The sequence below is a fragment of the Crocodylus siamensis genome, chromosome 6 (assembly GCF_052110815.1).
Source record: "Crocodylus siamensis isolate JL-2025a chromosome 6, ASM5211081v1, whole genome shotgun sequence".
In the NCBI taxonomy this organism is placed as follows: domain Eukaryota; kingdom Metazoa; phylum Chordata; order Crocodylia; family Crocodylidae; genus Crocodylus; species Crocodylus siamensis.
In genome coordinates this window covers 87,047,235-87,070,314 of record NC_143400.1, presented here as the reverse complement: position 1 = coordinate 87,070,314, position 23,080 = coordinate 87,047,235, and the positions used below count along the sequence as shown (strand labels likewise).

The 23,080-nt window shown below is 43.8% G+C and overlaps 1 protein-coding gene across 3 annotated transcripts in view; it reads right to left on the bottom strand.

The window, feature by feature from the left end:
- Positions 1–23,080, bottom strand: part of NAALADL2 (N-acetylated alpha-linked acidic dipeptidase like 2) — a 1,083,795-nt gene that overhangs the window by 291,752 nt on the left and 768,963 nt on the right. For all 3 annotated transcript variants that reach the window (XM_090052131.1, XM_090052132.1, XM_090052130.1), the window contains one exon: positions 15,087–15,230. In XM_090052131.1, coding sequence (XP_089908257.1) covers positions 15,087–15,230 — 144 coding nt within the window. The remainder of the gene's footprint in view (positions 1–15,086; positions 15,231–23,080) is intronic.

Below are 23,080 nucleotides of genomic sequence, written 5' to 3'. Positions count from 1 at the left end.
AGGGCTAGCTTCCCAGATTAAGCACAATAAGAAGTCCTTCTTTAAATGCATAGGGGGTAAAAAGAAGGTTCTGGGTAATGTGGGGCCCCTGCAGAACGCGTTGGAAAATTTGGTGGTCACACCAGATGATGAAGCTAACATGTTTAATGATTTTTTTGCCTCCGTCTTCCTAAGTAGGGACCAGAACAGTCACCTCCCTGCTGGGCCCCCCTTGGGCCCCAGGGGAGGCACACCTGGGCCAAGGGCTGGTGAGGAACTAGTTAGGGAACTTCTGGAGGGGTTGGACGTATTCAAGTCAGCCGGTCCGGATGATCTCCACCCTAGAGTTCTAAAGGAATTGGCCGAGGTCATTGCAGAACCCGTGGCATGGCTTTACGAGCACTCGTGGTGCTCTGGTGTGGTGCCAGAGGACTGGAAAAGGGCCAATGTGGTTCCCATCTTCAAAAAGGGGAAGAAAGAGGACCCGGGAAACTACAGGCCAGTTAGTCTTACCTCAATCCTAGGCAAGCTGTTTGAGAAAATTATTGTGGGACACAGCCACGAGGGGCCAGCAGGGGACTGCATGCTTAGGGGCAACCAACACGGGTTCATCAGTGGCAGGTCCTGTCAGATCAACCTGGTGGCCTTCTGTGACCAGGTCACCAAATCATTAGATGCAGGGGTAGCAGTGGACATCGTCTTCCTGGACTTCCGGAAGGCTTTCGACACTGTCTCTCACCCTGTTCTCATTAAGAAACTGGGGGACTGTGGTGTCGACACCCACACAGTCAATTGGGTCACCAACTGGCTGGAGGGCCGCACCCAGAGGGTGGTAGAGGATGGGTCCTTCTCAACCTGGAAGGACGTGGGCAGTGGGGTTCCACAGGGCTCGGTCCTCGGGCCCGCACTGTTCAACATCTTCATCAGTGACTTGGATGAGGGGGTAATAAGCACCCTGCTCAAATTTGCTGATGAAGATGTAGGGGGATGTGGGCACTCTAGAAGGAAGCAGCAGGCTACAATCGGATCTAGACAGGTTACAAGGGTGGCTGGACGAGAATAGGATGGGTTTCAACACAGACAAGTGCAAGGTGATGCACCTCGGGAGGAACAACCGGCACCGTACCTACAGGTTAGGGAACTCCCCTCTTGTCAGCACGGAGGCGGAAAGGAATCTGGGGGTCATCATTGACTCCAAGATGAACTTGGGCCGGCAGTATGGAGAGGCAGTTAGGAAGGCCAACCACACCTTGTCATGCATCCACAGATGCATCTCGAGCAGGTCCAAAGAGGTGATCCTCCCCCTCTATGCGGCACTGGTCAGGCCGCAGCTGGAGTATTGCGTCCAATTCTGGGCGCCGCACTTCAAGAGGGATGTGGACAACATGGAGAGGGTCCAGAGGAGGCCACTCGCATGATCAGGGGACAGCAGGGCAGGCCCTATGAGGAGAGGCTGCGGGACCTGAACCTGTTCAGCCTCCAAAAGAGAAGGCTGAGGGGGGATCTAGTGGCCTGTTATAAACTAGTCAGGGGGGGTCAGCAGGCATTGGGGGAGTCACTGTTCCCCCAAGCACCGCCAGGAGTGACCAGGAATAATGGTCACAAGCTGGCAGAGGGTAGGTTTAGGCTAGACATCAGGAGGCGCTACTTCACAGTCAGGGCGGCTGGGATCTGGAACCAACTTCCAAGAGAAGTGGTGCAGGCTCCTACCCTGGGGGTGTTTAAGAGGAGGTTAAATGAACACCTTGCTGGGGTCGTTTGACTCCAGTAATCTTTCCTGCCATGGCAGGGGGGCGGACTAGATGATCTACTCAGGTCCCTTCCGACCCTAGAAACTATGAAACTATGAAACTAAGTGTGTAAAAGTCTTAAGCCTAGTTCTAAAACATCACAAGATATCAAGCTGACAGTTTCTTCAATTAATCTGCATCTTTCTTATTTTCAACTTGTCCTCAACTGCCATGAAAGCTAGTAACCTACTTCTGTTCAATAATGAAAACTGAGTCTCACCACATAACTTGTCTTGAAAAGCTGGGGCTTCCAGTAAAACTCAACTATCAAGAAACAGATGAAAAAAATTGTCAAAGTTGATAACATTATACTTAGGAACATTCTGTTCCACTTTGTTTAAAAGAGTGACCAAACAGGCTGTGGCATGTTTTTATTTTTTATGGGTGAAAGAATAAATATTAATATAGATTGATATATTGCACTTTGCATGTGTTGTGAAATGCACAAATATGGTCAACACTTTACAAGACACATACAACAGCAAATGTTCAAATCTGTTAATAATGCTTCACCTAAAGTAGACACAGAGGGTATGGCTAGGATTCAGAGAAACCTAGACAAATTGGAGGATTGGAACAAAATAAACCTGATGAAGCTCAAGGATAAGTGGAAAATCCTGCACTGAGGATGGAACAGTCCTGTGCATCAGTACAGGCTAGGGGCTGACTGGCTGGGCAGCAGTTCTGAAGAAAAAAACCCCGGGGTTACAGTGGACAATTAACTCAATATGAGCCAGCAGTGTGCCCTTGTTACAAAGAAGGCTGGTGGCTAATGAAGTGATTTTCCCCTCGATTCGGCACTGGTGAGGCCACATATGGAGTCCTGTGTCCAGTTGTGGGCCCCACACTATAGAAAGGATGTGGACTAATTGGAAGGAGTCCAGTGGAGGACAGTAAAAATGGTTAGGGGGCTAGGGCATGTGATTTATGAGGAAAAGTTGAGGGAACTGGGATTATTTAGTCTAGAGAAGAGAAGACTGAAAGGGGATTTAATAGCACCCTTCAACTATCTGAAAGGTACTTCCAAAGAAGATGAAGCTAGACTGTTCTCAGCGGTGGCAGATGACAAAACAAAGAGCAATGGTCTCAAGCTGTATCAAGGGAAGCTTAAGGGCCTCTGTACACACCACAAAATTAGTCTTTAAAGTGGTTTAAATGCCCTTTTGCACCGCTTCAATGACACTACTGTTTGCACGCTCAGGAGCGTATTTCTTTTTAAGCCAGGAGAGGCACTAAAGCATGGCTCTTTGGCTGTGTGTTCACCTCCTCTTCCTGCTGTCCATGAGGTCTCTGGGATTTGCAGTCCAGAATTACAGCAACATGACTCTGCAGAGTTGCTCATCATGTCCTCTTCCTCCTTCCAGGTGCCTCTGGGATTTGAAGTCCACAGTCGCAGCCAACAGTAAGTCTGAGCAGGGGAAGGGGTGTTTAACCCCCCTCCCTGGCCCCAGACTCTAGCTGGGGCTTGCCTGGGGAGGTAGCCCCGCCCCTCCCCCCATAGACTGGGCTGCATCCCCAGTCAACTCCCTCAGCACCCCAGGGTGCACCTCATCTGGCACCATGGACTTGTATGTATCCAGCTTTTCTAAATAGTCCCTAACCTGTTCTTTCACCACAGTTGGCTGCTGACCCAAACTGTGCTGCCAAGTGCAGTAGTCTGGGAGCTGGCCTTGGCTATAAAAACTGAAGTGAAAAAGGCATTGAGCACTTCAGCCTTTTCTGCTCCCTCAGTCACTAGTTTGCCTCCCCCATTTAGTAACGAACCCACACTTTCCCTGATCCTCCTCTTGTTACCCACATACTTGTAGAAACCCTTCTTGTTACCCTTTATATCCTTTCCTAGCTGCAACTCCAAATGCACTTTTACTTTCCTGATTTCATCCCTGCATGCTCTTTCCTAGTTGTCTGTCCAAGTTTCCACTTCTTATAAGCTTCCTTTTTGTGATTTAGTTTACTGAAGAGTTCCCTGCTAAACCAAGCTGGACTTCAGCCACACTTTAGCTAGTCTTCCTGCACATCAGGATGGTTTGGTCATGCACTCTCAGTAAGGCTTCTTTAAAGTACAGCAAACTCTACTCAACTCCTCTTTCCCTCACTCTGGCTTTGCAGGGGATCCTGCGCTGTAGTTCCCCAAGCAAATCGAAGTCTGCTTTTCTGAAGTCCAGGGCCCTTACTTTGGTACTCTACTTCCTTCCTTTCCTGAGGAACCTGAATTCAATCATCTCATGGTTGCTGCTGTCCAAGTTGCCATCTACTATTATATTCCCCACCAATTCTTCACCGTTTGTGAGCACAGGTCAAGAAAAGCGTGGTCCCTAGTTGGCTGCTCCAGCACTTGCACTAGGAGGCTGTCCCATACAGTCTCCAAAAACTTCCTGGATTGCCTGTGCTCTGCTGTATTGCCCACCCAGCACATGTCAGAGTGATTGCAGTCTCGTACAAGAACCAAGCCGGTGATCGGGAAACTTCTGCTAGTTGCTTGAAGACAGCCTCCTCCATCACTTCCTCCTGGCCTCCTGGTCTATAGCAGGCCCCCACCACAATATCACCCTTGTTGCTCTCCTCTCTGACCCTAACTTAGAGACTTTCAACAGGCCTATCTCCAGTTTCATACTAGAGTTCTGAGCAATCATTTGGCTCTTTTATATACAATGCAACTTCTCCTCTTCTCCCCGCCTGTCCTTCCTGAACAGTTTCTACCCATCCATGACAGTGCTCCAGTCATGAGAACTATCCCACTAAGTCTCTGTTATTCCAAACACGTCATAGTCCCATGATTGTGCAAGGACTTCCAATTCTTCCTGCTTGTTTCCTAGGCTCTGTGCATTTGTGTACAGGTAACTAAGGTAGCTAGTTGATTGCCCTGATTTCTCAGGAGGAATAAGAATGACTCCCCTGTTGCCCACCCCTACTTGAACTTCCTCCAGGTTACCCACTTCCCCACTTAGCTCAGGGCATTGGTATCCATTCTCCAGAGACCTTCATTTGAAGCCCTCCTCTTTAGGTTAGTGAGCCTGTCTGTGAAGATGTTCTTCCCTCACTTCATTGGCTGGATCCCATCTCTTCTTAGCAGTCCTTCTTGAAACATTATCCATCGTCAAAGAAGCCAAAGCCCTGCTGGCAGCACCACCTGCACAGCCATGCATTGATTTGCAGGATGAACCTGCTCCTGCCCAGGCCATTTCCCTTGATCAGAAGGATCAAGGAGAATACCACCTGAGCCCCTATCTCCTTCACCCATCCATACAGAGCCCTGAAGTCACTTTTAATCTGTTCAGAGTCCCCCCTGGCCTCAGAAAATGTGGCCTTTTGGTATAGAAGTGGTTCTAGATGTTGCTTAACAACATAAAAAAACATTCAAGATTACACAAGTGACATGCTGCATTAGATCTCCAAAAATACCCTCATTCCTCCTTAACTGTTTATTAAATTGTATATGCAAAAAAATAATGTAATGGAATCTATGGCACGTTGTTCAGGATGCTGAATAACTGTAAACTTCCTTCTGCAATAACTCATTTGTCATGGCTGATGAATGAATTGAGGCGGCTGCAATTAGAAAGCCTCCCTTTCACTCTTTTTTCATATAGTGATCGATCATGTGATCTCAGTCTCTTTTTCAAAATTGATACATCCCCATTTTTTCTCTCACGTAGACTTGGATTGATTACCAAACTCATGTTGTCCAATAACAAAGCTTTTCCTCTGCTAATACAGGCATTCATAATTCCTAGGTTTTCGAGTCCAGAGTTGGTCCAAAGATTTGCATGAAGACATTTTTCATTACTAGACTGAATCCCTTTGGACTAAACTCTACTTACATAAAAAGTGACTTTGAATGTAAACACTTTCTAGTACTCAGGACTCAAAAGTCACTCTAAACATGATCTAGTATGGAGTCAATGCCTTATCTTCAATATCAAAGAGAATTGGGTACCAGCCTCACATGCTGGTTCCAATGCGATTCCAGATGTGGCCCCAGGCATGCAGTATATGGCCTGAGCTGAGTACAGGTCCAGCCAATGGTACTCAGAGCTGGTCTGGCACAATCTGTCCAAGACCCAGGGGCCATATCATAGGTCTCCATGGGCAGGATCCAGACCACAGGCTGTACGTTTGATACCCTTCAACTAGACAATGAGGCTATTATTTTAAACCATGACCTACAATGCAGAACTATAACACCCAAAGACTATTTACACCATTTAGGCACATTAACATGTTGCCATAGTGCCTTTTTGCATTTTCTTCCATTTGTTTTTTTCTTAGATTTATATTAGACATAATGTTAGCTTATTATGTGTAAAAATTATGGGATCGTTTGCATATTGACATAAGTGATTGATGACACAGTCAGCATTTATTAAATTTGATTCTCTTTTTTTCCTTGACAGATAGCAAACTGTGAAGGAGAAATGCATAATAGCATCATAGGACTCCATTCTATTGCTTAATGTGAGGATATATGCCATTTATCTTTTATGCCTCTCTTCCCAATGAATGGAAGACAAGCTTGATTTGCACTACTGCAGAAGTTGGCAAAGAACTTTGTTTGTCTTGGACCAAGACCATCAAAGGCTGGAAGCAAGGGAAGCTTGAAGTTATATCTTCAGTTCCCAATTCCAAATTCACAAGATGAGAGTTGAATGTATATGGCAATATTATGCCCATTTGGCAGGTAGAATAGTGTAAAGCTAAGATAAAATGTGGATCAGCAATTTATTTAAAGGTTCTTAATAATTTATTTTAAAAGAATGGCACAAAACCTCCTTTAGTCACTTAGTCTCTTTAGCCACTTTCATTATTTTTCCCATCCCTTTTATCTTCCAGTAGTGGGTGTGATTTGCTTGCAGCTTATAATGAATTTTTGCAATATAATATTTAAGGAGATTGATGTTACAATCAGTAGCTCCAGTTTGTAGGATGGGAGGGATTATAAAATATAAAGTGGTTCTACACATATTATGAACAATTCGACCTGAGCATTGTCCTGTGGTTATAGCAGGATGCTGGGAGCCTTTTTATCCTTGGTTCCATTATTCATGCACAGTTCAATCTTGTTCAAGTTATTTAAGCTATTGATGCTTTAGTTTACCGTTGTGTAAAACGGGGCATAAACAAATCTACTTCAGAGCAAAGGGTATTAATTAGAATTAGTTAAATCAACATCTCCAGAGCCTTAAAGAATCCTGGGGATTTGTCTATAAATAAAATTTGTGTGGAAGGAAGGAAAAAGTAGAAGCATCATGATAGTCACTAAATTAAGTTCTGCATCACTGAAGAAACTGGCTAATTATCATCAGTTCCCTCCACAAGGAGAGGTCACTCAGCAGTGAATATGGACAATAGAACTCATTCTCTTTTTGAGTGCTGGTGGACCCTAGAGCAGTAGCATAACTAGGCTGGGGTGAGAAGAGCCCCAGCCCCAGCCCCAGGGGCTGATTTAGAGGATGCAGCAGCATCAGCCAGAAAGCAGGTAGCCTACAGCACAACTGTTACAGCTCAGCACTCACACCCCTCTCTTATCTCCAGCATCTCAGCCCAAAGCAGGATACCCATACGGTGTCCAGGAGGTATCCTCTTGTGAGCTACCTGAGGGCACACCTCACACATTTCAATTTCCTCTCAAAAGAATCAAGAAGTATTCCTGTATAAAGGGAACAAAGTGGGATATGCACTGGAAGCAACATGTCTTTAAAGGACAACAGCTACTGACAAATAAATTCTTTCTCCCTTAACTATTTACACATACAGCCATTATCGCTGTGGGCAGCTCCAAAGCATCACCCATGTTACCTAAACATGGATCTGAAGAGTACTACAAAAACAGCTACTGAAGACCAGCTTTACCAAATGCAATGTCAATTCTGGGGATTTCCACAAACTGTAATACTCTGTAAAGATATACATGGAGCCCCTGGCAGCTGCCTTGCAGACATCAAGTATGAAAATGTTGTATAGCCACTTAAGTAGTTCAGGATGTGGTGGGATGAGCTTTGATCACCAGGGATCCGGGTTTTCCATTTCCCGCAGAAAAATGGAGGAAAATGCAGATCTCTCTCTTACCAGAGTAAAACATGGATTTCTTATTTTAGCAGAGAAACCTATGGATTGTGCATTTTTGCAATGACCCTCTGCAGGCAGGCCTACAAGAGGCTGAGAAGGAATCAGAGGAGGGCGGTCAGGTAGGGGGCACCATGTGCTTGGGAGGGCAGCAGGGTGGGAGCCCAAGCCTGCAGGGTGGGCAGCCTGTTCCCCCCCCCATGCACAGCTCTGGGTGGCATGGGTTCACCCTGCACCCCGGGAGTGTATGCAGCTGTAGAGAATTGTCCCCCTACCCCACCTGAGCCCACAGCAGGCAGGCAGCAGGGTGGGGAGCTGGACTTCACTCTGCTGCAACAGCCACTTCATCCTGAGCAGGGCAGGGGGCTTCAGACCTGGGTCCCTGGCCCCATAGCACTGGCAGCTGGGAGCCCCTCCAGCAGGGCTGGGGAACAGGGCTCTGGGTGGAGGGCAAGGGGCACCAGCAAAGCTGGGAGGGGCTGTGGGGCAGAGTGAGGGGCACGAGCAGGGCTGTGTGGGGGGAGTGAGGGGCACCAGCAGGGCCAGAGAGCTGTGGGGGGGGGGCAGAGAATGAGGGCACAAGTAGCGCTGAGTAGGCTGTGGGGGGGGGCGGGTGAGGGGCACCAGCAGGGCTGTGGGGGGTGGGGGGCATGTTTCATTTTAATAATGGATTTGAAGATTTTATTCAGAGATTTTGTGATTTTTTATCAGGGAAAACCAGGATCCCTGTTGATCACCAATGGCAAGTCTACTTTAGTGGGCCTTACACCACTTACGACCTAATTTGACTATCTGAGCTGAAATCACTGTACTTTTGGCTCTCTAGACAAGGAGGAATCAAGGAAACTTCCAGAAACTCTGCAAGAAGCAGAACATGAAGCATACGTAATAAGACTTTGGATCAAGACCTTGACCAGGAGTTCGCCAGGGTGTTGGCTGAGGCCGCACGCTACCGATGCATGGTTGTCATGGGAGACTTCAGCTATCCAGACATCTCATGGGAACAGCGCTTGGCCAAATGTGAGTGATCACAAAGCTTTGTCTCGTGCGTGGACAAGTTCTATCTGATGCAGAAAGTCTACAGGCCAACAAGAGGTAAAGCATTGCTCGACCTGGTTCTGGCAACCAGGGAAAACCTAAACAGTGACCTAATGATCAAAGGGAAGCTGGGTGACAGTGATCATGAGCCTATCACCTTCACCATCTGCTGTAAAGCTGGAAAGTCAGTCAGTCCTTGACTTCAGGAAAGCTGACTTCAACAAGCTAAGGAGGCTTGTCAGTGAGGCCCTAAAGGGCCACAGCCCAAAGGGGAGGGGAGTTCAGGATGAGTGGTTGCTCCTCAAGGGAGCAATCCTGGATGCACAAGCAAAGTCCATCCCGTCTCAGAGGAAAGGCAGCAAAAGGGCACAGCAGCTCCCTTGGCTCTCCAGGGAACTAGCGGACCTCCTGCATATTAAAAGAAAGACCTACAAAGGATGGAGGACTGGATCCACCACCAAGGAGGAATACTCTGTACTTATCTGAACCTGCAGAGAGCAAACCAGGAAAGCCAAGGCTGTGATGGAACTCCAGCTAGCTACAAATATCAAGGACAATAAAAAGGTCCTTTTTTAGATATGTAGGGAGCTGGAGGAAAAGCAAGGGCAACCTTGGACCCCTGCTAAACCAGATGGGACAATTGACAACTGACGCCCAGGAAAAAGCAAACTTGCTAAATGGGTACTTTGCGTCAGTTTTTCACCAGCCCCATGGGACCCCCACTGCCCACTACAGGCCGGGGAGGCCAGGGTGAGGGAGATTCCTTACCCTCCATCAATCCTGACCTCGTAAGGGAACACCTTGAGAGGCTGGATACCTTCAAGTCAGCCAGCCCTGTCAGTCTACACCCCTGGGTACTCAAGGAACTGGCAAGCATCATAGTCCAGCCCCTGGCATGGATCTTTGAGAACTCCTGGCACTCTGGTGAAATGCCCAAAGATTGGAAGAAGGCCAATGTGGTGCCTATCTTCAAGAAAGGGAGAAAAGTAGATCCAACAAACTACAAGCCCATCAGCCTGACCTCTATCTTGGGGAAGGTCTTGGAAAAAATTATCAAACAGGCCATCCTTAACAGACTAGCTGACAGCAACATCCTGAGGGATAGCCAGCACGGGTTTGTTCCAGGTAGGTCTTGCTTGACCAATCTCATTTCCTTCTACAACTAGGTGACCTATAGGTTTATAAGGGGTGCTCACCAGGATCTGGGGGAACATCTGTTCACCAGAGAACCCCAAGAGATGACAAGGTTGAATGGTCACAAGCTCCGCCATGACCGTTTCAGACTGGACATAAAGAAGAACTTCTTTACTGTTTGAGCCCCCAAGGTCTAGAATAGACTCCCGCCGGAGGTGGTTCAAGCGCCTACCTTGAATGCCTTCAAGAGACATTTGGATATTTAACTTGCTGGAATCCTATGACCCCAGCTGACTTCCTGCCCCTGGGGCAGGAGGCTGGACTCAATGATCTTCCGAAGTCCCTTCCAGCCCTAGTGTCTATGAATCTATGAAAAAAAGAGAAATATCAGCAGGTTGATCTATGGCTGAGATAAAGTTTCGTGACAACCTTATACAGGTAGTTGGAATGACTCTTCAAAGATGGTGCAAGTAGAAAACTACTTGGAAAGTACACCATTGCCACCCAGATCACATTCTGCTTCTTGCTGAGGTGATAGCTAAAATAGAAGGCTGCCTTTGTAGAGCAGTGGCGTAGTGAGCTAGCTTCTAGCTGCCCCACCAGTGGATTGGGGCAGAGGGCTGGGACCTGTCCCTCCCCTGCAGCTCTTTCCGAGTCCCCTGCTGCTGACTGGGGAGCCAGGGCCAGGATCTCCCTGTTGGTAGGCCATAAGAAAATTGTCCCTGCCCCATCAGCGCAGCACCCCGGGGGGCAGGGTGTAGTGTCCCGGCCCCAGCCAGGAGACAGCTGTCTCTTGGCCCAGGACTCCCTCTCTAGAGCTCCCCCTGGGTGCTGGCAGGGGCCTATTGCAGGGCTCCAGGAAACAGGAGCAGTTTGCTGCCATTTGCAGTAAACATGCTCCCACTTTGCTGCACGTCTATACACCTGCTCAGGAGCATTTACTTGCAAGATCAAATACATGTATAGATGAGCCCACAGAGAAGTAATTTTAATCCTTTTTACGGTGTTTTCATGTTAGGACTGCAGCTATTATAGTCAAAACTTTTGGAGTAGCTGTTAAGTGCAAGATGTATCATTTGAACAATTTATATTCTTCACGAGTCCAAAACATAACAAATGTTTCTGCAATTGTAAACACATACTATCGTTAGAGGATTCAAAATAAACCAAATGCTTTTAGCATACTAAGAGGAGAACAGTTAAATGTATTTGGAGAAAAAAGAAATCCACTTCAAATATTTAGCATTTGGTCTCTTTTCCCCTTTTTATGAAAGAATTTAATAATAGTGAAGAAATAATACCAGTAAACTGACACAGGGAAGCTGTGCTATATGCAAGCTTACCCTTCCCATAATGAAAGAGAAATTCTTGATATTGTGTCCCTGAAATACCAGTTCTAGAGTAGCCTTGATCCAAGGTTGTAAAATATACCTAACTGAGCTACATTAAAATAATTGCCTTGTGGAGTGAAACAGTGAGTATCAGGCATAACTTCATAAAATTCATTTTCACCTATCCCAATGAAAAATTTAAAAAAAAAATGCTTTCGAATTAGACCACACCAACAGCCAACCCCAAAATATATAGCTATTTGTGATTAAAACATACTTTATAACTAAAATATCACTAGACATAATTGCTCAAAGTCAGAAATATCTAATGCATGGCATACTCTCATAGAAAAGAATACACTAGGAACTCACTAACCAGCACTAATAAAAAAAGATCTATGGGAAATGACTGAATGTCATATATTGACAAGAAAACAAGCAACAACAAATTAACCCAAAATTCTCTGCTTCATTTATACTGCACTTTTTCACGAGATGCTGTAGCCATGTAGCTCATGGCTACAGTGATGTAGCGTGGCCAGGCATGAACTGTGATGCCGATGCTACTGTGCAGCTTCTAACAATAGCCACGCAGCGTTGGGATTGCACGGTAACAACGGTTACTGCACATTTAGTATTTGCTTAAGCAAGTATTAAATGACTATGCAGTAACAACCGTGCTGGCTGGCACAGATGTAAACGCCCCAACCAATTAACATGTGGTAGTATTATGATAATATTTCTTAACGTTTTAGTAAATTTAGACTAAATAATCCACGAAAATAACAATTTTAGCAGTACGTGGCTTCACCACACTGTACCCTCAAATCTCTGCTAAGTAAGGAAAGACTTTTTTGGGTGTAAGGTCATAAAGTGCCTTGATAAAAGAGGATGGTACCACCAAAAACACCGAAGCAACCGATGAGGCAAACTTTTATTTCCATTCTTATTTTGGAACTTGTACTTCAATGCATCTCAACTGTTTCCCTTCAATCCTCTCCCCCCCCACCTTGTCACATAATGAAATGTCCCTCAAAAAGTGCTAGACTAGGGAAAAAAGGCGGCAATATAAAAAAACCATATATAAATGTTTAATCATTACTGATGAGTCTGCAGCTCAGCTTTTTGAAACATACTGACAAGAGAATGATGAGCATTTTATCCCAGCAAAATTTAGACCAACCAATCATCTGAATTGCTCATTCATCTCTTTTGACACCTAAGTGATGAGCTCTACATCAGAAGTGAAATATTTCTTATGCTTCTTCAAATCAACTGGAAGGCTAAAGATCTGGCCTTCAACCGCTTCTGATATGTATCATTTCGGTTCAGCAAGCAATTCTTTTTTTTTTAAAAAGTATTATTATTACATAGCTAGATAACATCTGTTATCATACCAGATGAAAACTTTGCTCCATCCAATGAACTCTGATGGTGACTATCCCAAAAAATAAGGCTCTTATCAACTCTGTCTTGACTATATCAAAGCCTTGGCATTTAGCGAAGCAGCATTATAGACTCCCTGCGTGTGGACACACAGACTGCTTGGAGCCCGCTCAAAAGGGAAACATTTCAAAAGGGCAACAGCTGGCCTGTTCAAATTGTTATGTGTGGACAAGCTGAGAAGGATTCAACACCACTTCAACTTTCACACTCCTTTATCCAGGGTTAAAAGGTGGAGCAGGTTTGCTATGTGTGAATCCTTCTCAGCTTGTCCACACACAAGCAGAATGCAACAGCCGTTGCCCTTTTCAAATGTTCCCCTTTTGAAAGGGCTCCAAGCAGAACAGCGGCCGCTGCAGTAAGCCGTTTCCTATTTGGAGTCCGATATAAGCTGCTCCCTTGCAGTCCAGGCTAAGGAGAACCAGGGGTCAAGCTTTTCATAGTCTGAGAGGCAAACAAGCTGTTTACTCTTAGATAATACACATGCAATTCCTGGCATCCTAAGCACAAAAATGTTAGGACTCTGAGGGCACCAAAATACAGAGTGCTCTAGGCCAGAGCCCCTAGTCTTGGGGCAGGGGCCCAAAGCAGAGGGCCTCGATGGATCTTTTCCCTATTTGGAGCAGAAGATACTACAGGCCAGCTTGCATTTTTGAGGCCCGCTTCCCTAAGGGAATCCAGCTTTTCTCAAATCAAAAGAGCTCACTCCTTGCGTCTGAAAGGGACCCACATTTCTCTCTTAAAAAGGGAAAGCACATTACCCACATCTTCCTTGTGATGCATTGCCTTAGCAGTCTTTACATTGCCTCTGGCCCTTTCCTCCAGCTGTTGCTTCTTGGAAAGCTTAAGACCTCTATAAAACACCTAGTCAACTATGCATGGAGGGAAATATTCTTTCCTGACCTCGGCCATTTATGCCCTGAGGCATGAGGCTTCACTGCCCTTATTTTTAGCATGCATAACTGCAAATGCTAATACTGGTCATAAAATTAACCAACCTTTTTTTATGCCCTTGTTTTATTGTATCCCACAGTAACTTTTTAAAAGTGATAAACAACGGATGCAACCACTCACGCCCACAACGTATAATGGCTGCCTTTCAAGTGCACAACTTTTGCTGTGGGAATCGGCATTATCCAGTGTGGGGAACAGTGTGAAAACATTATTTATTTACAAAGCCAAACGGTAAAGTCTTTTATTTTCCTTTCTTTTTTTAAATGAAAAATTACAGCATACACACAGAGCACTTCTAAAGGACTGAGAATAGATAATATAATATGCAGTCCTAATGCATTTTTCTACTGAGGAACGAAAGCAGAATGCAATAAAAAAGAAAGAAAGAAAGCATTTCTGTTTCAACGTGCAGTTCCCCAGCAGGGTTGTCTATGCTCACGGCTTCATTTAAACCCTGAGCAATATCTGTTCTTGCAGATTGTATTTTCATGCCCTCCCCTCCCCCAAATCGATAATCAGTTTGTTAAAGCAATAATCTGCATGACTTTGCTAAGGGTATGATCTCTGTGGAGACACTCTGAATGCATTCCTCTTTCTCATTCAGCTGCTACTCAAGGCATCCTTTTTCTATTGCTTTTGCTGTCGGAGTGCAGCTTCTTCCTGCTGAAACATGCAGGAAAAGGTGCCCTTAGGTTGAGAGACAGACATACGCTGTCGCTGTTTATATTCAAGCTAACAGATACAAATTAAACAATGAAGAAAGATAGATTGCTGTTCAGAAGGATAATATATATGCTGGAGGCGGAAATAAGACACAACCCACAGCATTAATACTGCAACTAGTAGCTTAAATGCTTCAATCATATCCTCGGTTGTCCAACAAGGCCTAACAAACTGCACTGCCGCACCAGCAGCATCTCCTGGGCGATGATGCATAAAGACAGTGGGATTTTTTAGTCAATAAGAGGAATTAGAGTTTAATGCCTTGTACTAAGAGACTTCATACTCCCAATATCTGACTTATATCAGCTGAAACTTGGCAGATGATGTGATCGCCAGAGCTGAAACTTGGAAGTAATATGAATAAGGTTTTAAAAGCTAATGCACCAAATGCTTTATTTTGAAATGGCTCTTTTGTAGCACTTCACAGCACTTTGTTTTCACTCAGCTTCAATTTAGCACATTTTTCAGAGCATAATTTATGTGCTTTTCATAGTCTGTTGTTAAAAGGCTGCTAAGCAGAATGTACCTGCAATCAGCCAAACCCTCAATTACAGAAATTATCCAGAATGTATTCCGAGTGCTTAAGGAACATTTCATAGTTAAAGGAAGCCATCATTTAAAAGAGTGTTACCTGTTGTAGTCAGTTGAAGAGGGACACACCTATCGTTGCTGCCATGCTCCTCAGGTAAAGAAGTAAGCTTTTTGACTAGCATTGCAGAAATGGGTTGTACTAGCAGTCTTGTGAGGTTTGATCGCTTCTGTCTGTAACTTCCATCTTAAAATGAAGAAGAATGAACATCAATTTAGCAAATGAAAATTAAGGAAAATATTTTGAGAGCCGACATCTGTCCTAAAGCAAACAAAGGCCATATGCAGTTTACGATACAGCGGAATCACCTCTACCACAAAATGTTCGATGTAGATTAGCAGACATTACTTTGCACTTATCTCAATGGGAAAAAAAATAAATCTCTTCAACAGCATGTCCTGCAAATATCTGTTATAGGATTAGGGGAAGTCATTTCAAAAGAAACAACATGGACAAAAAAAAAAATCCTATTGCAGATAGATTGTCTGCGAAATGCAGATGCAAAATGGTAAGGTAAAGAAATCAACAAAAAGAAAAGAATTACTAACCAGGAATAACTTCAGAATTCCAGTATGATATCAGCATAGCATCAGAAGGCAAAATAGGCACTTAAAACAGTACTGGATTCCAGTGGAAACAGATGCAGAGAGCAATGTTAGCACAATTCCAATTGATTGCATTGTTTGCTCTGTTAAGACTGCAGAGATTTCTAAACGCAGAAGTGGCAGGTTTCTATACAGAGCTAGGATTTGCTGCTAATTCTGGAAGTACAACATACAAAAGGGCACCTAGCTGTATACAACAGTTGCTTTATTATGTACATGCTCAAGTACAAGATGCTGGCATCCTGATGTGAGGACTCACCAGGATTTTTCCCCAAACATTTAAGTGACATTATATTTGTTCCTCTTCAATGGCTGAATCCCATTGTTCTCACTGACTCATGGTAGTTTAATGCGACTAAAATGAGCACATGCATGGATGGGTGAAGGTTCAGCTGAGGGATTTATGGCAAAAGCTCAAGTATGGGAAGATGCAATTGAGAGAGCTGCAGAACCTTGCAAAAACAGCTAGTAAATGGTGGTACAAGCCTGACCAAATAATAAGGCTCATTCCAAGTTTAAACATATCTTCCAAACTAATAGTAACAGCTGGTATACTTTGTGCACTGGGAAGCCCATAAGACAGGAAAGGCAGGGGTGAACTGATTCACAAGCAAAGATAAGAGAGGCTGCATACACACATTCAAATACTCTGTGCAAACTCTCCCATGCGTGTTGTCCTGGTAGAAAAACTTACATAGAGCTGTGTGTCCAGACACTTGAATGACGAGGCCCTGAAGAGAAGAGAGGCTACAATGCTGAACCTGTGCAACTGGTGGGGAGGGAAGGATTGGGATGCTGCACACACATCTCAGCCTGTTCTGCAGGCTCCTTTAGTCTGCCTGGTGACAGATGGTTGGGCTGCATAGGGAAGCCCTGACTGGCTGACCCAGACTGCCCATGGTTAGCCTGTTTCCCTGCAGCACAACATGGAGTTTCTGAAAGGGGTGTGTTCTGCTCCCTGCTGGAGCAGCAGAGTCCAGTAAGTGAGACTCTGTGTGAGGGACTGGGGGGGTCAGAGGGAGAGGGATGTTGGAGGACTATATTCTCTTCGGAAATAAGCCACAGCATGTACAGACATTCACTTTCCCAGAAGAAGCTCTCCTAGGAGTGATTTAATCTGGTTGTTCCCAAGTTATTTCAGTTATTTCTCTCCCAGAGCAGCCATTTTTACTCTGGGAAACATCTTCACACTTGTGGTTTCTCCTGAGAGATCAGTGACTTTCCCAGAAGAAAATGAATATCCGTATAAAGCCACAACCTGAACCTGCATTTGAAGGAATAAAACCATTTGGAAAAGTAATGGAAGGTGTGTGTGTGTATGGGGGGTGCTCCATAAAAGACTGATACAGAAAGAAATGGAGTCATGAGAAGAAACAAATACTTGATCTGAGCCTTCAAGGGGCCAAGAAGCAATTTACTTTTACTAAAAACGTAAAGAAACCTGTGTGAGTAAAACAGAAATGCCAATTCATTCAGTAGAACACAAATACTTAGAAAATTGAGGAGGGGGACTCCAAACAATGAAAAAGTCCCTGGAAAAATGGGTGACCTGAGAAACAGGATTAGATGAAATAAGATTTGCTTGCTTGGTAGCTCAGGAGATACTAAGCCCTACAAAACAGAAAAATATTTAGACTCCATAGTTTGATTACTTTCCAAATAAAAGAAAATGTATTTGCTCATTTTCACAGAGCAGATAGAGGCTTCTCTGCAAGGAACTCAACCCCCATGAAAAACTGAGACCTACTCTATTACTCAGTTTCCTAAATACCCACATATTGACACTGGATTTATTATAAGGTAGAAAACCTAGGAAAGCCTGCTCTGTGCCCACCTAGTCTGGAAATCTAGACCACATGGTGCATCTATGACAAAATTACAAATAAATTGTGCATGGGAGGGCAGCAGGGTGGGAGCCCAAGCCTGCAGGGTGGGCACCCTGTTCCCCGCCCCCATGCACAGATCAGAAACTATACTGGCTTATATCTAGCTTCATTGAAACTGGCATACTGCTCTTTATACCCTCAAAAGACACCTAATACTTCCACAAGATTTTCACACCACAGTCACAGGTGAACAACACATCAGAACTCAGTAACAAGTATTCCAATTAAATTCTAGCAAATGGCTAACAGGGAGCCTTGTAGTGAACTGGTATTGAACTAGTCTGTATAATTTCTTCCTTTACTATTTTAATTTCTCTGCTCAATACACTAAAGACTTTCCACTAGTGTTTAGAAGACTAGTGTTTCATTTCTTTCTTTCTTTTTTTTTTTAATGTAAACCTGTCCCGATTGGTAAAACCGCACATGGTCCCTTAACCATAGTAAAAATCCACCACATCAATAGTAATATTTTGTTATGGAGAAGAATCTACAGTCCAGGTTTAACCACAAGCAACCAGAAAGTCTCTCAACTTGAGGAGCAGTTCTGAAGGTCAGGAATTTAGTGCTGAATTGAGTTATGTCTCCGCAGAGGCATGGACTTGCTGTGAAAGGGATGGAGTGCGCTGTCTAAGTAGCTATAACAACAGACACAAATCCAATTTATGTGGAGGTAATTAACCTTTGGAAAAGCTATGTTGGGGTGGAGTGGAATCTCCATCACTTGATCCATTTAAATCAAGACTTGATGTCCTTCTAGAGGATATGCTCAATTAAAACTTACAGGTTTGATGCTGGCACCACCAGGTGATGTTTCATGGTGTGAACTGTGCAGTAGATTAAACAAAGCAAAATGATCCTGCCTGACCTTAAAAAAATATATTTATACCTTAAGGCAGTGAGTGAGTGGGGGTGGCTGGGGAAAGAAAGGGAAAGAAATGCCATCTTAAGAGTAATCCAAATTTACTTAAATAGCAAACAATTCAAGCACTTCCTAAAGTACAAAAAATAAATTCCCACTTCACAAGTGTAGGTTAAACATAACAGAGGAAAATCAATGATTTGACGTATCAAAGATCAAAGTCTTTGATTTCAGATGCCGATGGCAAAAGGTCAGATGACAAAAGGTCAGAGGCTAACACAACAAACTCTGTGGTTGTAATTTATCCCTCTGTATTAACAGTGTTGCATATACACACCCCTATCTGTGCCTCATTTCAAATCGCTTTAGCGTCTCACACGAAAGAGAAAAACTGATCTTGATGGCCCAGCACAAAAGATAAAGTACCTATAGCAACGAGATTAGCTGACTTAGTAAAGTTGTAAAATTAAATATACTATGCGTGCCATCCTGTGACCAAACAGAACCAGTACCACCCAAGTAAAAATAACCCCCCTTTTTTATGAAACCTGAGCAAACAAAGAAAGCACAAGTGCCAACTCATTAATTATTTAAGATAGTGTAGAGTAATTGGTCACTTCTGCCAAATATAACTTTGCAAGAACTTCCGCCCAAAGCAGAGAACAGATAACAGAGAACTGTGTATACACTGAAGAAGAACAAATTGTGCACAACGAATGTTATCTCTTCCGCCTACGTTTTTTTTTTTTTTGGTGTACCCCCGTCTCTTCTTACTGGTCCGTTTATCTCTCTATCTTTGGCATTATCTTTCTTATCAAGAGTTCTTAGTAATCTGGAGACTGTAACGGCTTATATGAATCGCTTGGAAGCAACCGTCTTACCCACCCTGTAAATGCTGGGTAACATGATATCTGCATGCTGTAACTAGTATCAATCAGCTCCTCTGCCTACGCTGCAGCACATCAGAAGCATAAGTAAAATAAATCTTTTGTGAAACCATCACGCTGTGTTTAAATCATACTGACTCCTGCTCACCATTATCACCCACCTGCCCGGTCATAAATCCCCCTCCTCACGCAAAGCCAGTCGTGCCGACCCAGGCTCACAGGTCAAGGGTGCACCGGCATTAGGGGCATGACATGAAGCACTGTTAAATGAGGAGTTTTATGACATTTCATAAATGAACAAGAACGTGAAATGTTATGGATCTAGATAGGATTTTCAAAATGGCTTCAGTGAGTGTGGTACCCTGGCTTAAAAGGAACCTAATGGATCGGGTGTCCAAATCACCTTGGCTTTCAATGAAAGCTCTTGTGCCCCTTTTGAAATCCCATTCCCGATATCAGCATGTGGAAGGTGTGTATATGTGAAGTCTGCAAGATTGGCCCCGAATTTTATGTGGGCAAATTTTAAATCTCTTATTCAAGAAAAAATCCCATTGACATGCTTTGGCCCTAAGAAAAGGTAAACCTCAAAAAACCTGTTTGTATCAGTTGCTTTATTCCTAGAAAGGGAAATTGTGACAAATTGTAATAGAATTTGGTATGTAAGTGCTTGTCAGGTTCTTGCCTAGCACATAGCTAATTTCATTCATAGAAATGAATATATGTAGATTTTAAAGATGGGCCCATCTAGTTTGACCTCATACATAATACAGGCCACTATCCACTTACACCTATAATGAGCCAAGTATGTTGGTTTGATTACATCATATGACTGAGAAGGGGATCTAGTCTTAATTTGAAGATTTCAAGAAACAAAGAATCCCCAACATACACAGGTTAATTACCCTCAGTGGGCTCATTTACACATGCCCCTGACTATGCAGCTGGTACTGTGCAGTCATTTAGTACTTGCTTTAGCAGTTGGTGCTTCACAGTCCTGTAGCGCACGGGTTGTTTTTTTGATCCTACCGCACAGTAGGAACAAGCTACTGCACAGCAGTGGCAGCATCATGATAGCACCCACCAACGCTATAGTAATGTAGCATTTCATGTAGACACACCCAGTCTTACCAATCAGGACAGGTTTATGTAAAAACACAAAAAAGAAAAAGAAAGGAATGAAACAGAGAGTGGTGGTGGATGGTCGATGTCAACCTAGAAAAATGTGTGGAGTAGAGTCCCTCAGGGCTCAGTTCTGGGGCCGGTGCTGTCCAACATCTTCATCAATGATCTGGATGAGGGGGTGGGAAGCACCCTGTCCAAATTTGTGGATGACATAAAAATATGGGATGAAGCTAATATCCTGGAGAGGAGGAACCAGATCCAGGCTGACCTAGACAGGTTGGAGAAGTGGGAAGAAAGCAACAGGATGCAGTTCAATAAGGAGAAGTGCAAGGCACTTCATCTAGGGAGAAGGAACTGGCATCATACCTATAGACTGGGAGGTGACTTTCTCAGCACCACTGAGGCAGAAAGAGATCTTGGAGTCACTGTTGACTCCAGGATGAACATGAGTCATCAATGTGATGAAGTAGTCGGCAGAGCCAATCGCACCTTGTCGTGCATCTGTAGGTGCTTCACAAAAAGGTCCAGGGAGATGATTCTCCCCCTACGCGGCACTGGTCAGGCCACAGCCTGGAATACTGTGTCCAGTTCTGGACGCTGCAGTTCAAGTGGGATGCGGACAACCTGGAGAAGGTCCAAAGAAGAGCTATTCATCTGATTGGAGGCCTGCAAGGAGGGCCCTGTGAGGAAAGGCAAAGGGACCTTAACCTCTTCAGCCTCTCCAAGAAAAGGCTGAGAGGGGACCTTGTGCCAGCATACAAACTCTTAAGGGGAGAGCAACACGAAGTAGGCAATGATCTGCTTACCAGGGCACCCCCTGGAACAACAAGTAACAATGGCCATAAGCTACCGGAGAGAAGGTTTAGATTGGACATTAGAAAAAAGTTCTTCACCGTCAGGGTTGCCAGGATCTGGACTGGGCTTCCACGGGAGGTGGTACTCACCCCATCCTTGGGGGTCTTCAAGAGGAGACTGGACAGGCACCTGATTGGGATCACGTGATCCCAGGTTTGGTGACCCTTTCCTTGCCTGCCAGTGGCAGGGGGTCGGACTAGATGACCCACCGAGGTCCCTTCCGACCTTAGAATCTATGAATCTATGAAACACTAATACAAAAAGAGGCTAAACTAGAGTGAAGGTCAGTCTTCTCTTGTCTCAAGTGGCTGGGATTAGAAAATCTTAAATTGATATGCTGTGGTTTTGGTATTTCTTCTTTTTGAAATGGAGGTTCTAAGGTATGTTTGGGGGATTAAAAGCAGCTATGATGTAAAGTATGTGAAGACAGATAGGAAAATAACATCCCAACTCCAGTAAGTCTGCATTATAGAAGTAATGAATTACACAGTATTGTGAATGAGAAATATTTCCCCCCTTCCCTGTTATAACCCATCAGTTGAACTTAATACACAAAGCAATGGGGAGAAAAAAAATCTATAAACAAGAGGACTCATCACATGTTTACAAATACAAAAAAATCATTATATATAATACGTACACTTTCTTTACACTTTCTGGACTACTTAAGAGAAAGCAAATGGAATGCAAACTTAAATGGCAGAGAATATATCCTTGTAAAATGCACATTAAATGTGGTGTGACTGTCAAAAAAATTGTGGAAATTAATATTAACAGCTTTATTTAATTGCTTCCAATGCTACAAAACAGCAAGTAATGCACATACAACCAGTAGACAAAGCTACAGAATTATTAACCACATGCGAGTATGTTTATAGAATCAGGTAAACAGATTTATTTTTCAGAAATACCAGCAACTGAAGCATTCATTCAAGCTTCTTGAGACTGTCAAATTAGCTTGGGAATTACAAAAGCATAAGTTTAGTGCAGAAGTTTCAAAGTAGTTTGAAACTACAGATCACTGTCAGTCTGTGAAGCATATGCTTGTAGTCCACAGAGAACTCAGCACTCCAATGCAGCTCTCTTTTCCCGGAGCTTTTAAGTAAGAAAGAAAAAAATAAAACAAAACAGTACACTACATACTTTCCTAATACTGCTTCTCTAGCAGCTATTTTAATTATTATCACAGGGATGCTGCACAATTATGAATGGGTGTTAAAAGCTATTTGCAAAATCACCATAATGAATGACAGGAAATGTTGAAAGGCCAATTTCAACATTCAGTTGTGATTCACATGGAGTTAATGTCAAAAAAGCTGAAGGCTTTGTATTGATTCCATGTTGATGAAATCAAAAACTGGAATCATCATCTCTGTATGGCTCTAAAAAACCTTGTTATTCTAGGGAAGAAATAAACTAAAAAAAAATATTGAAATTCAAGGAAAAGGCAAAATCTAAGGGTTTTTTTTTTGGTTTTTTTTAGAGTTTTTATATTATCATCATTTAAGAAAGGAAAGGAAGAGGATCTGGGTAACGACAGACAGGCCAGCCTCACCTCAATCCCTGGAAAAATCATGGGAAAGGCTCTTAGGGAAGCACTTGGAGGAGGTGATTAGGAACAGTCAGCATGGATTCACTAACCGGCAAGTCATGCCTGACCAACCTGATTGCCTTCTATGATGAGGTGACTGGCTCTGTGGATGTGGAATATACTTTGATTTTAACAAGGTTTTTGATATGGTCTCGCAGGTAAGCTAAGGAAGTTCAAGTTGGATGAATGGATGAATGGACTGTAAGGCAGAGAGAAAACTGGCTGGACCAT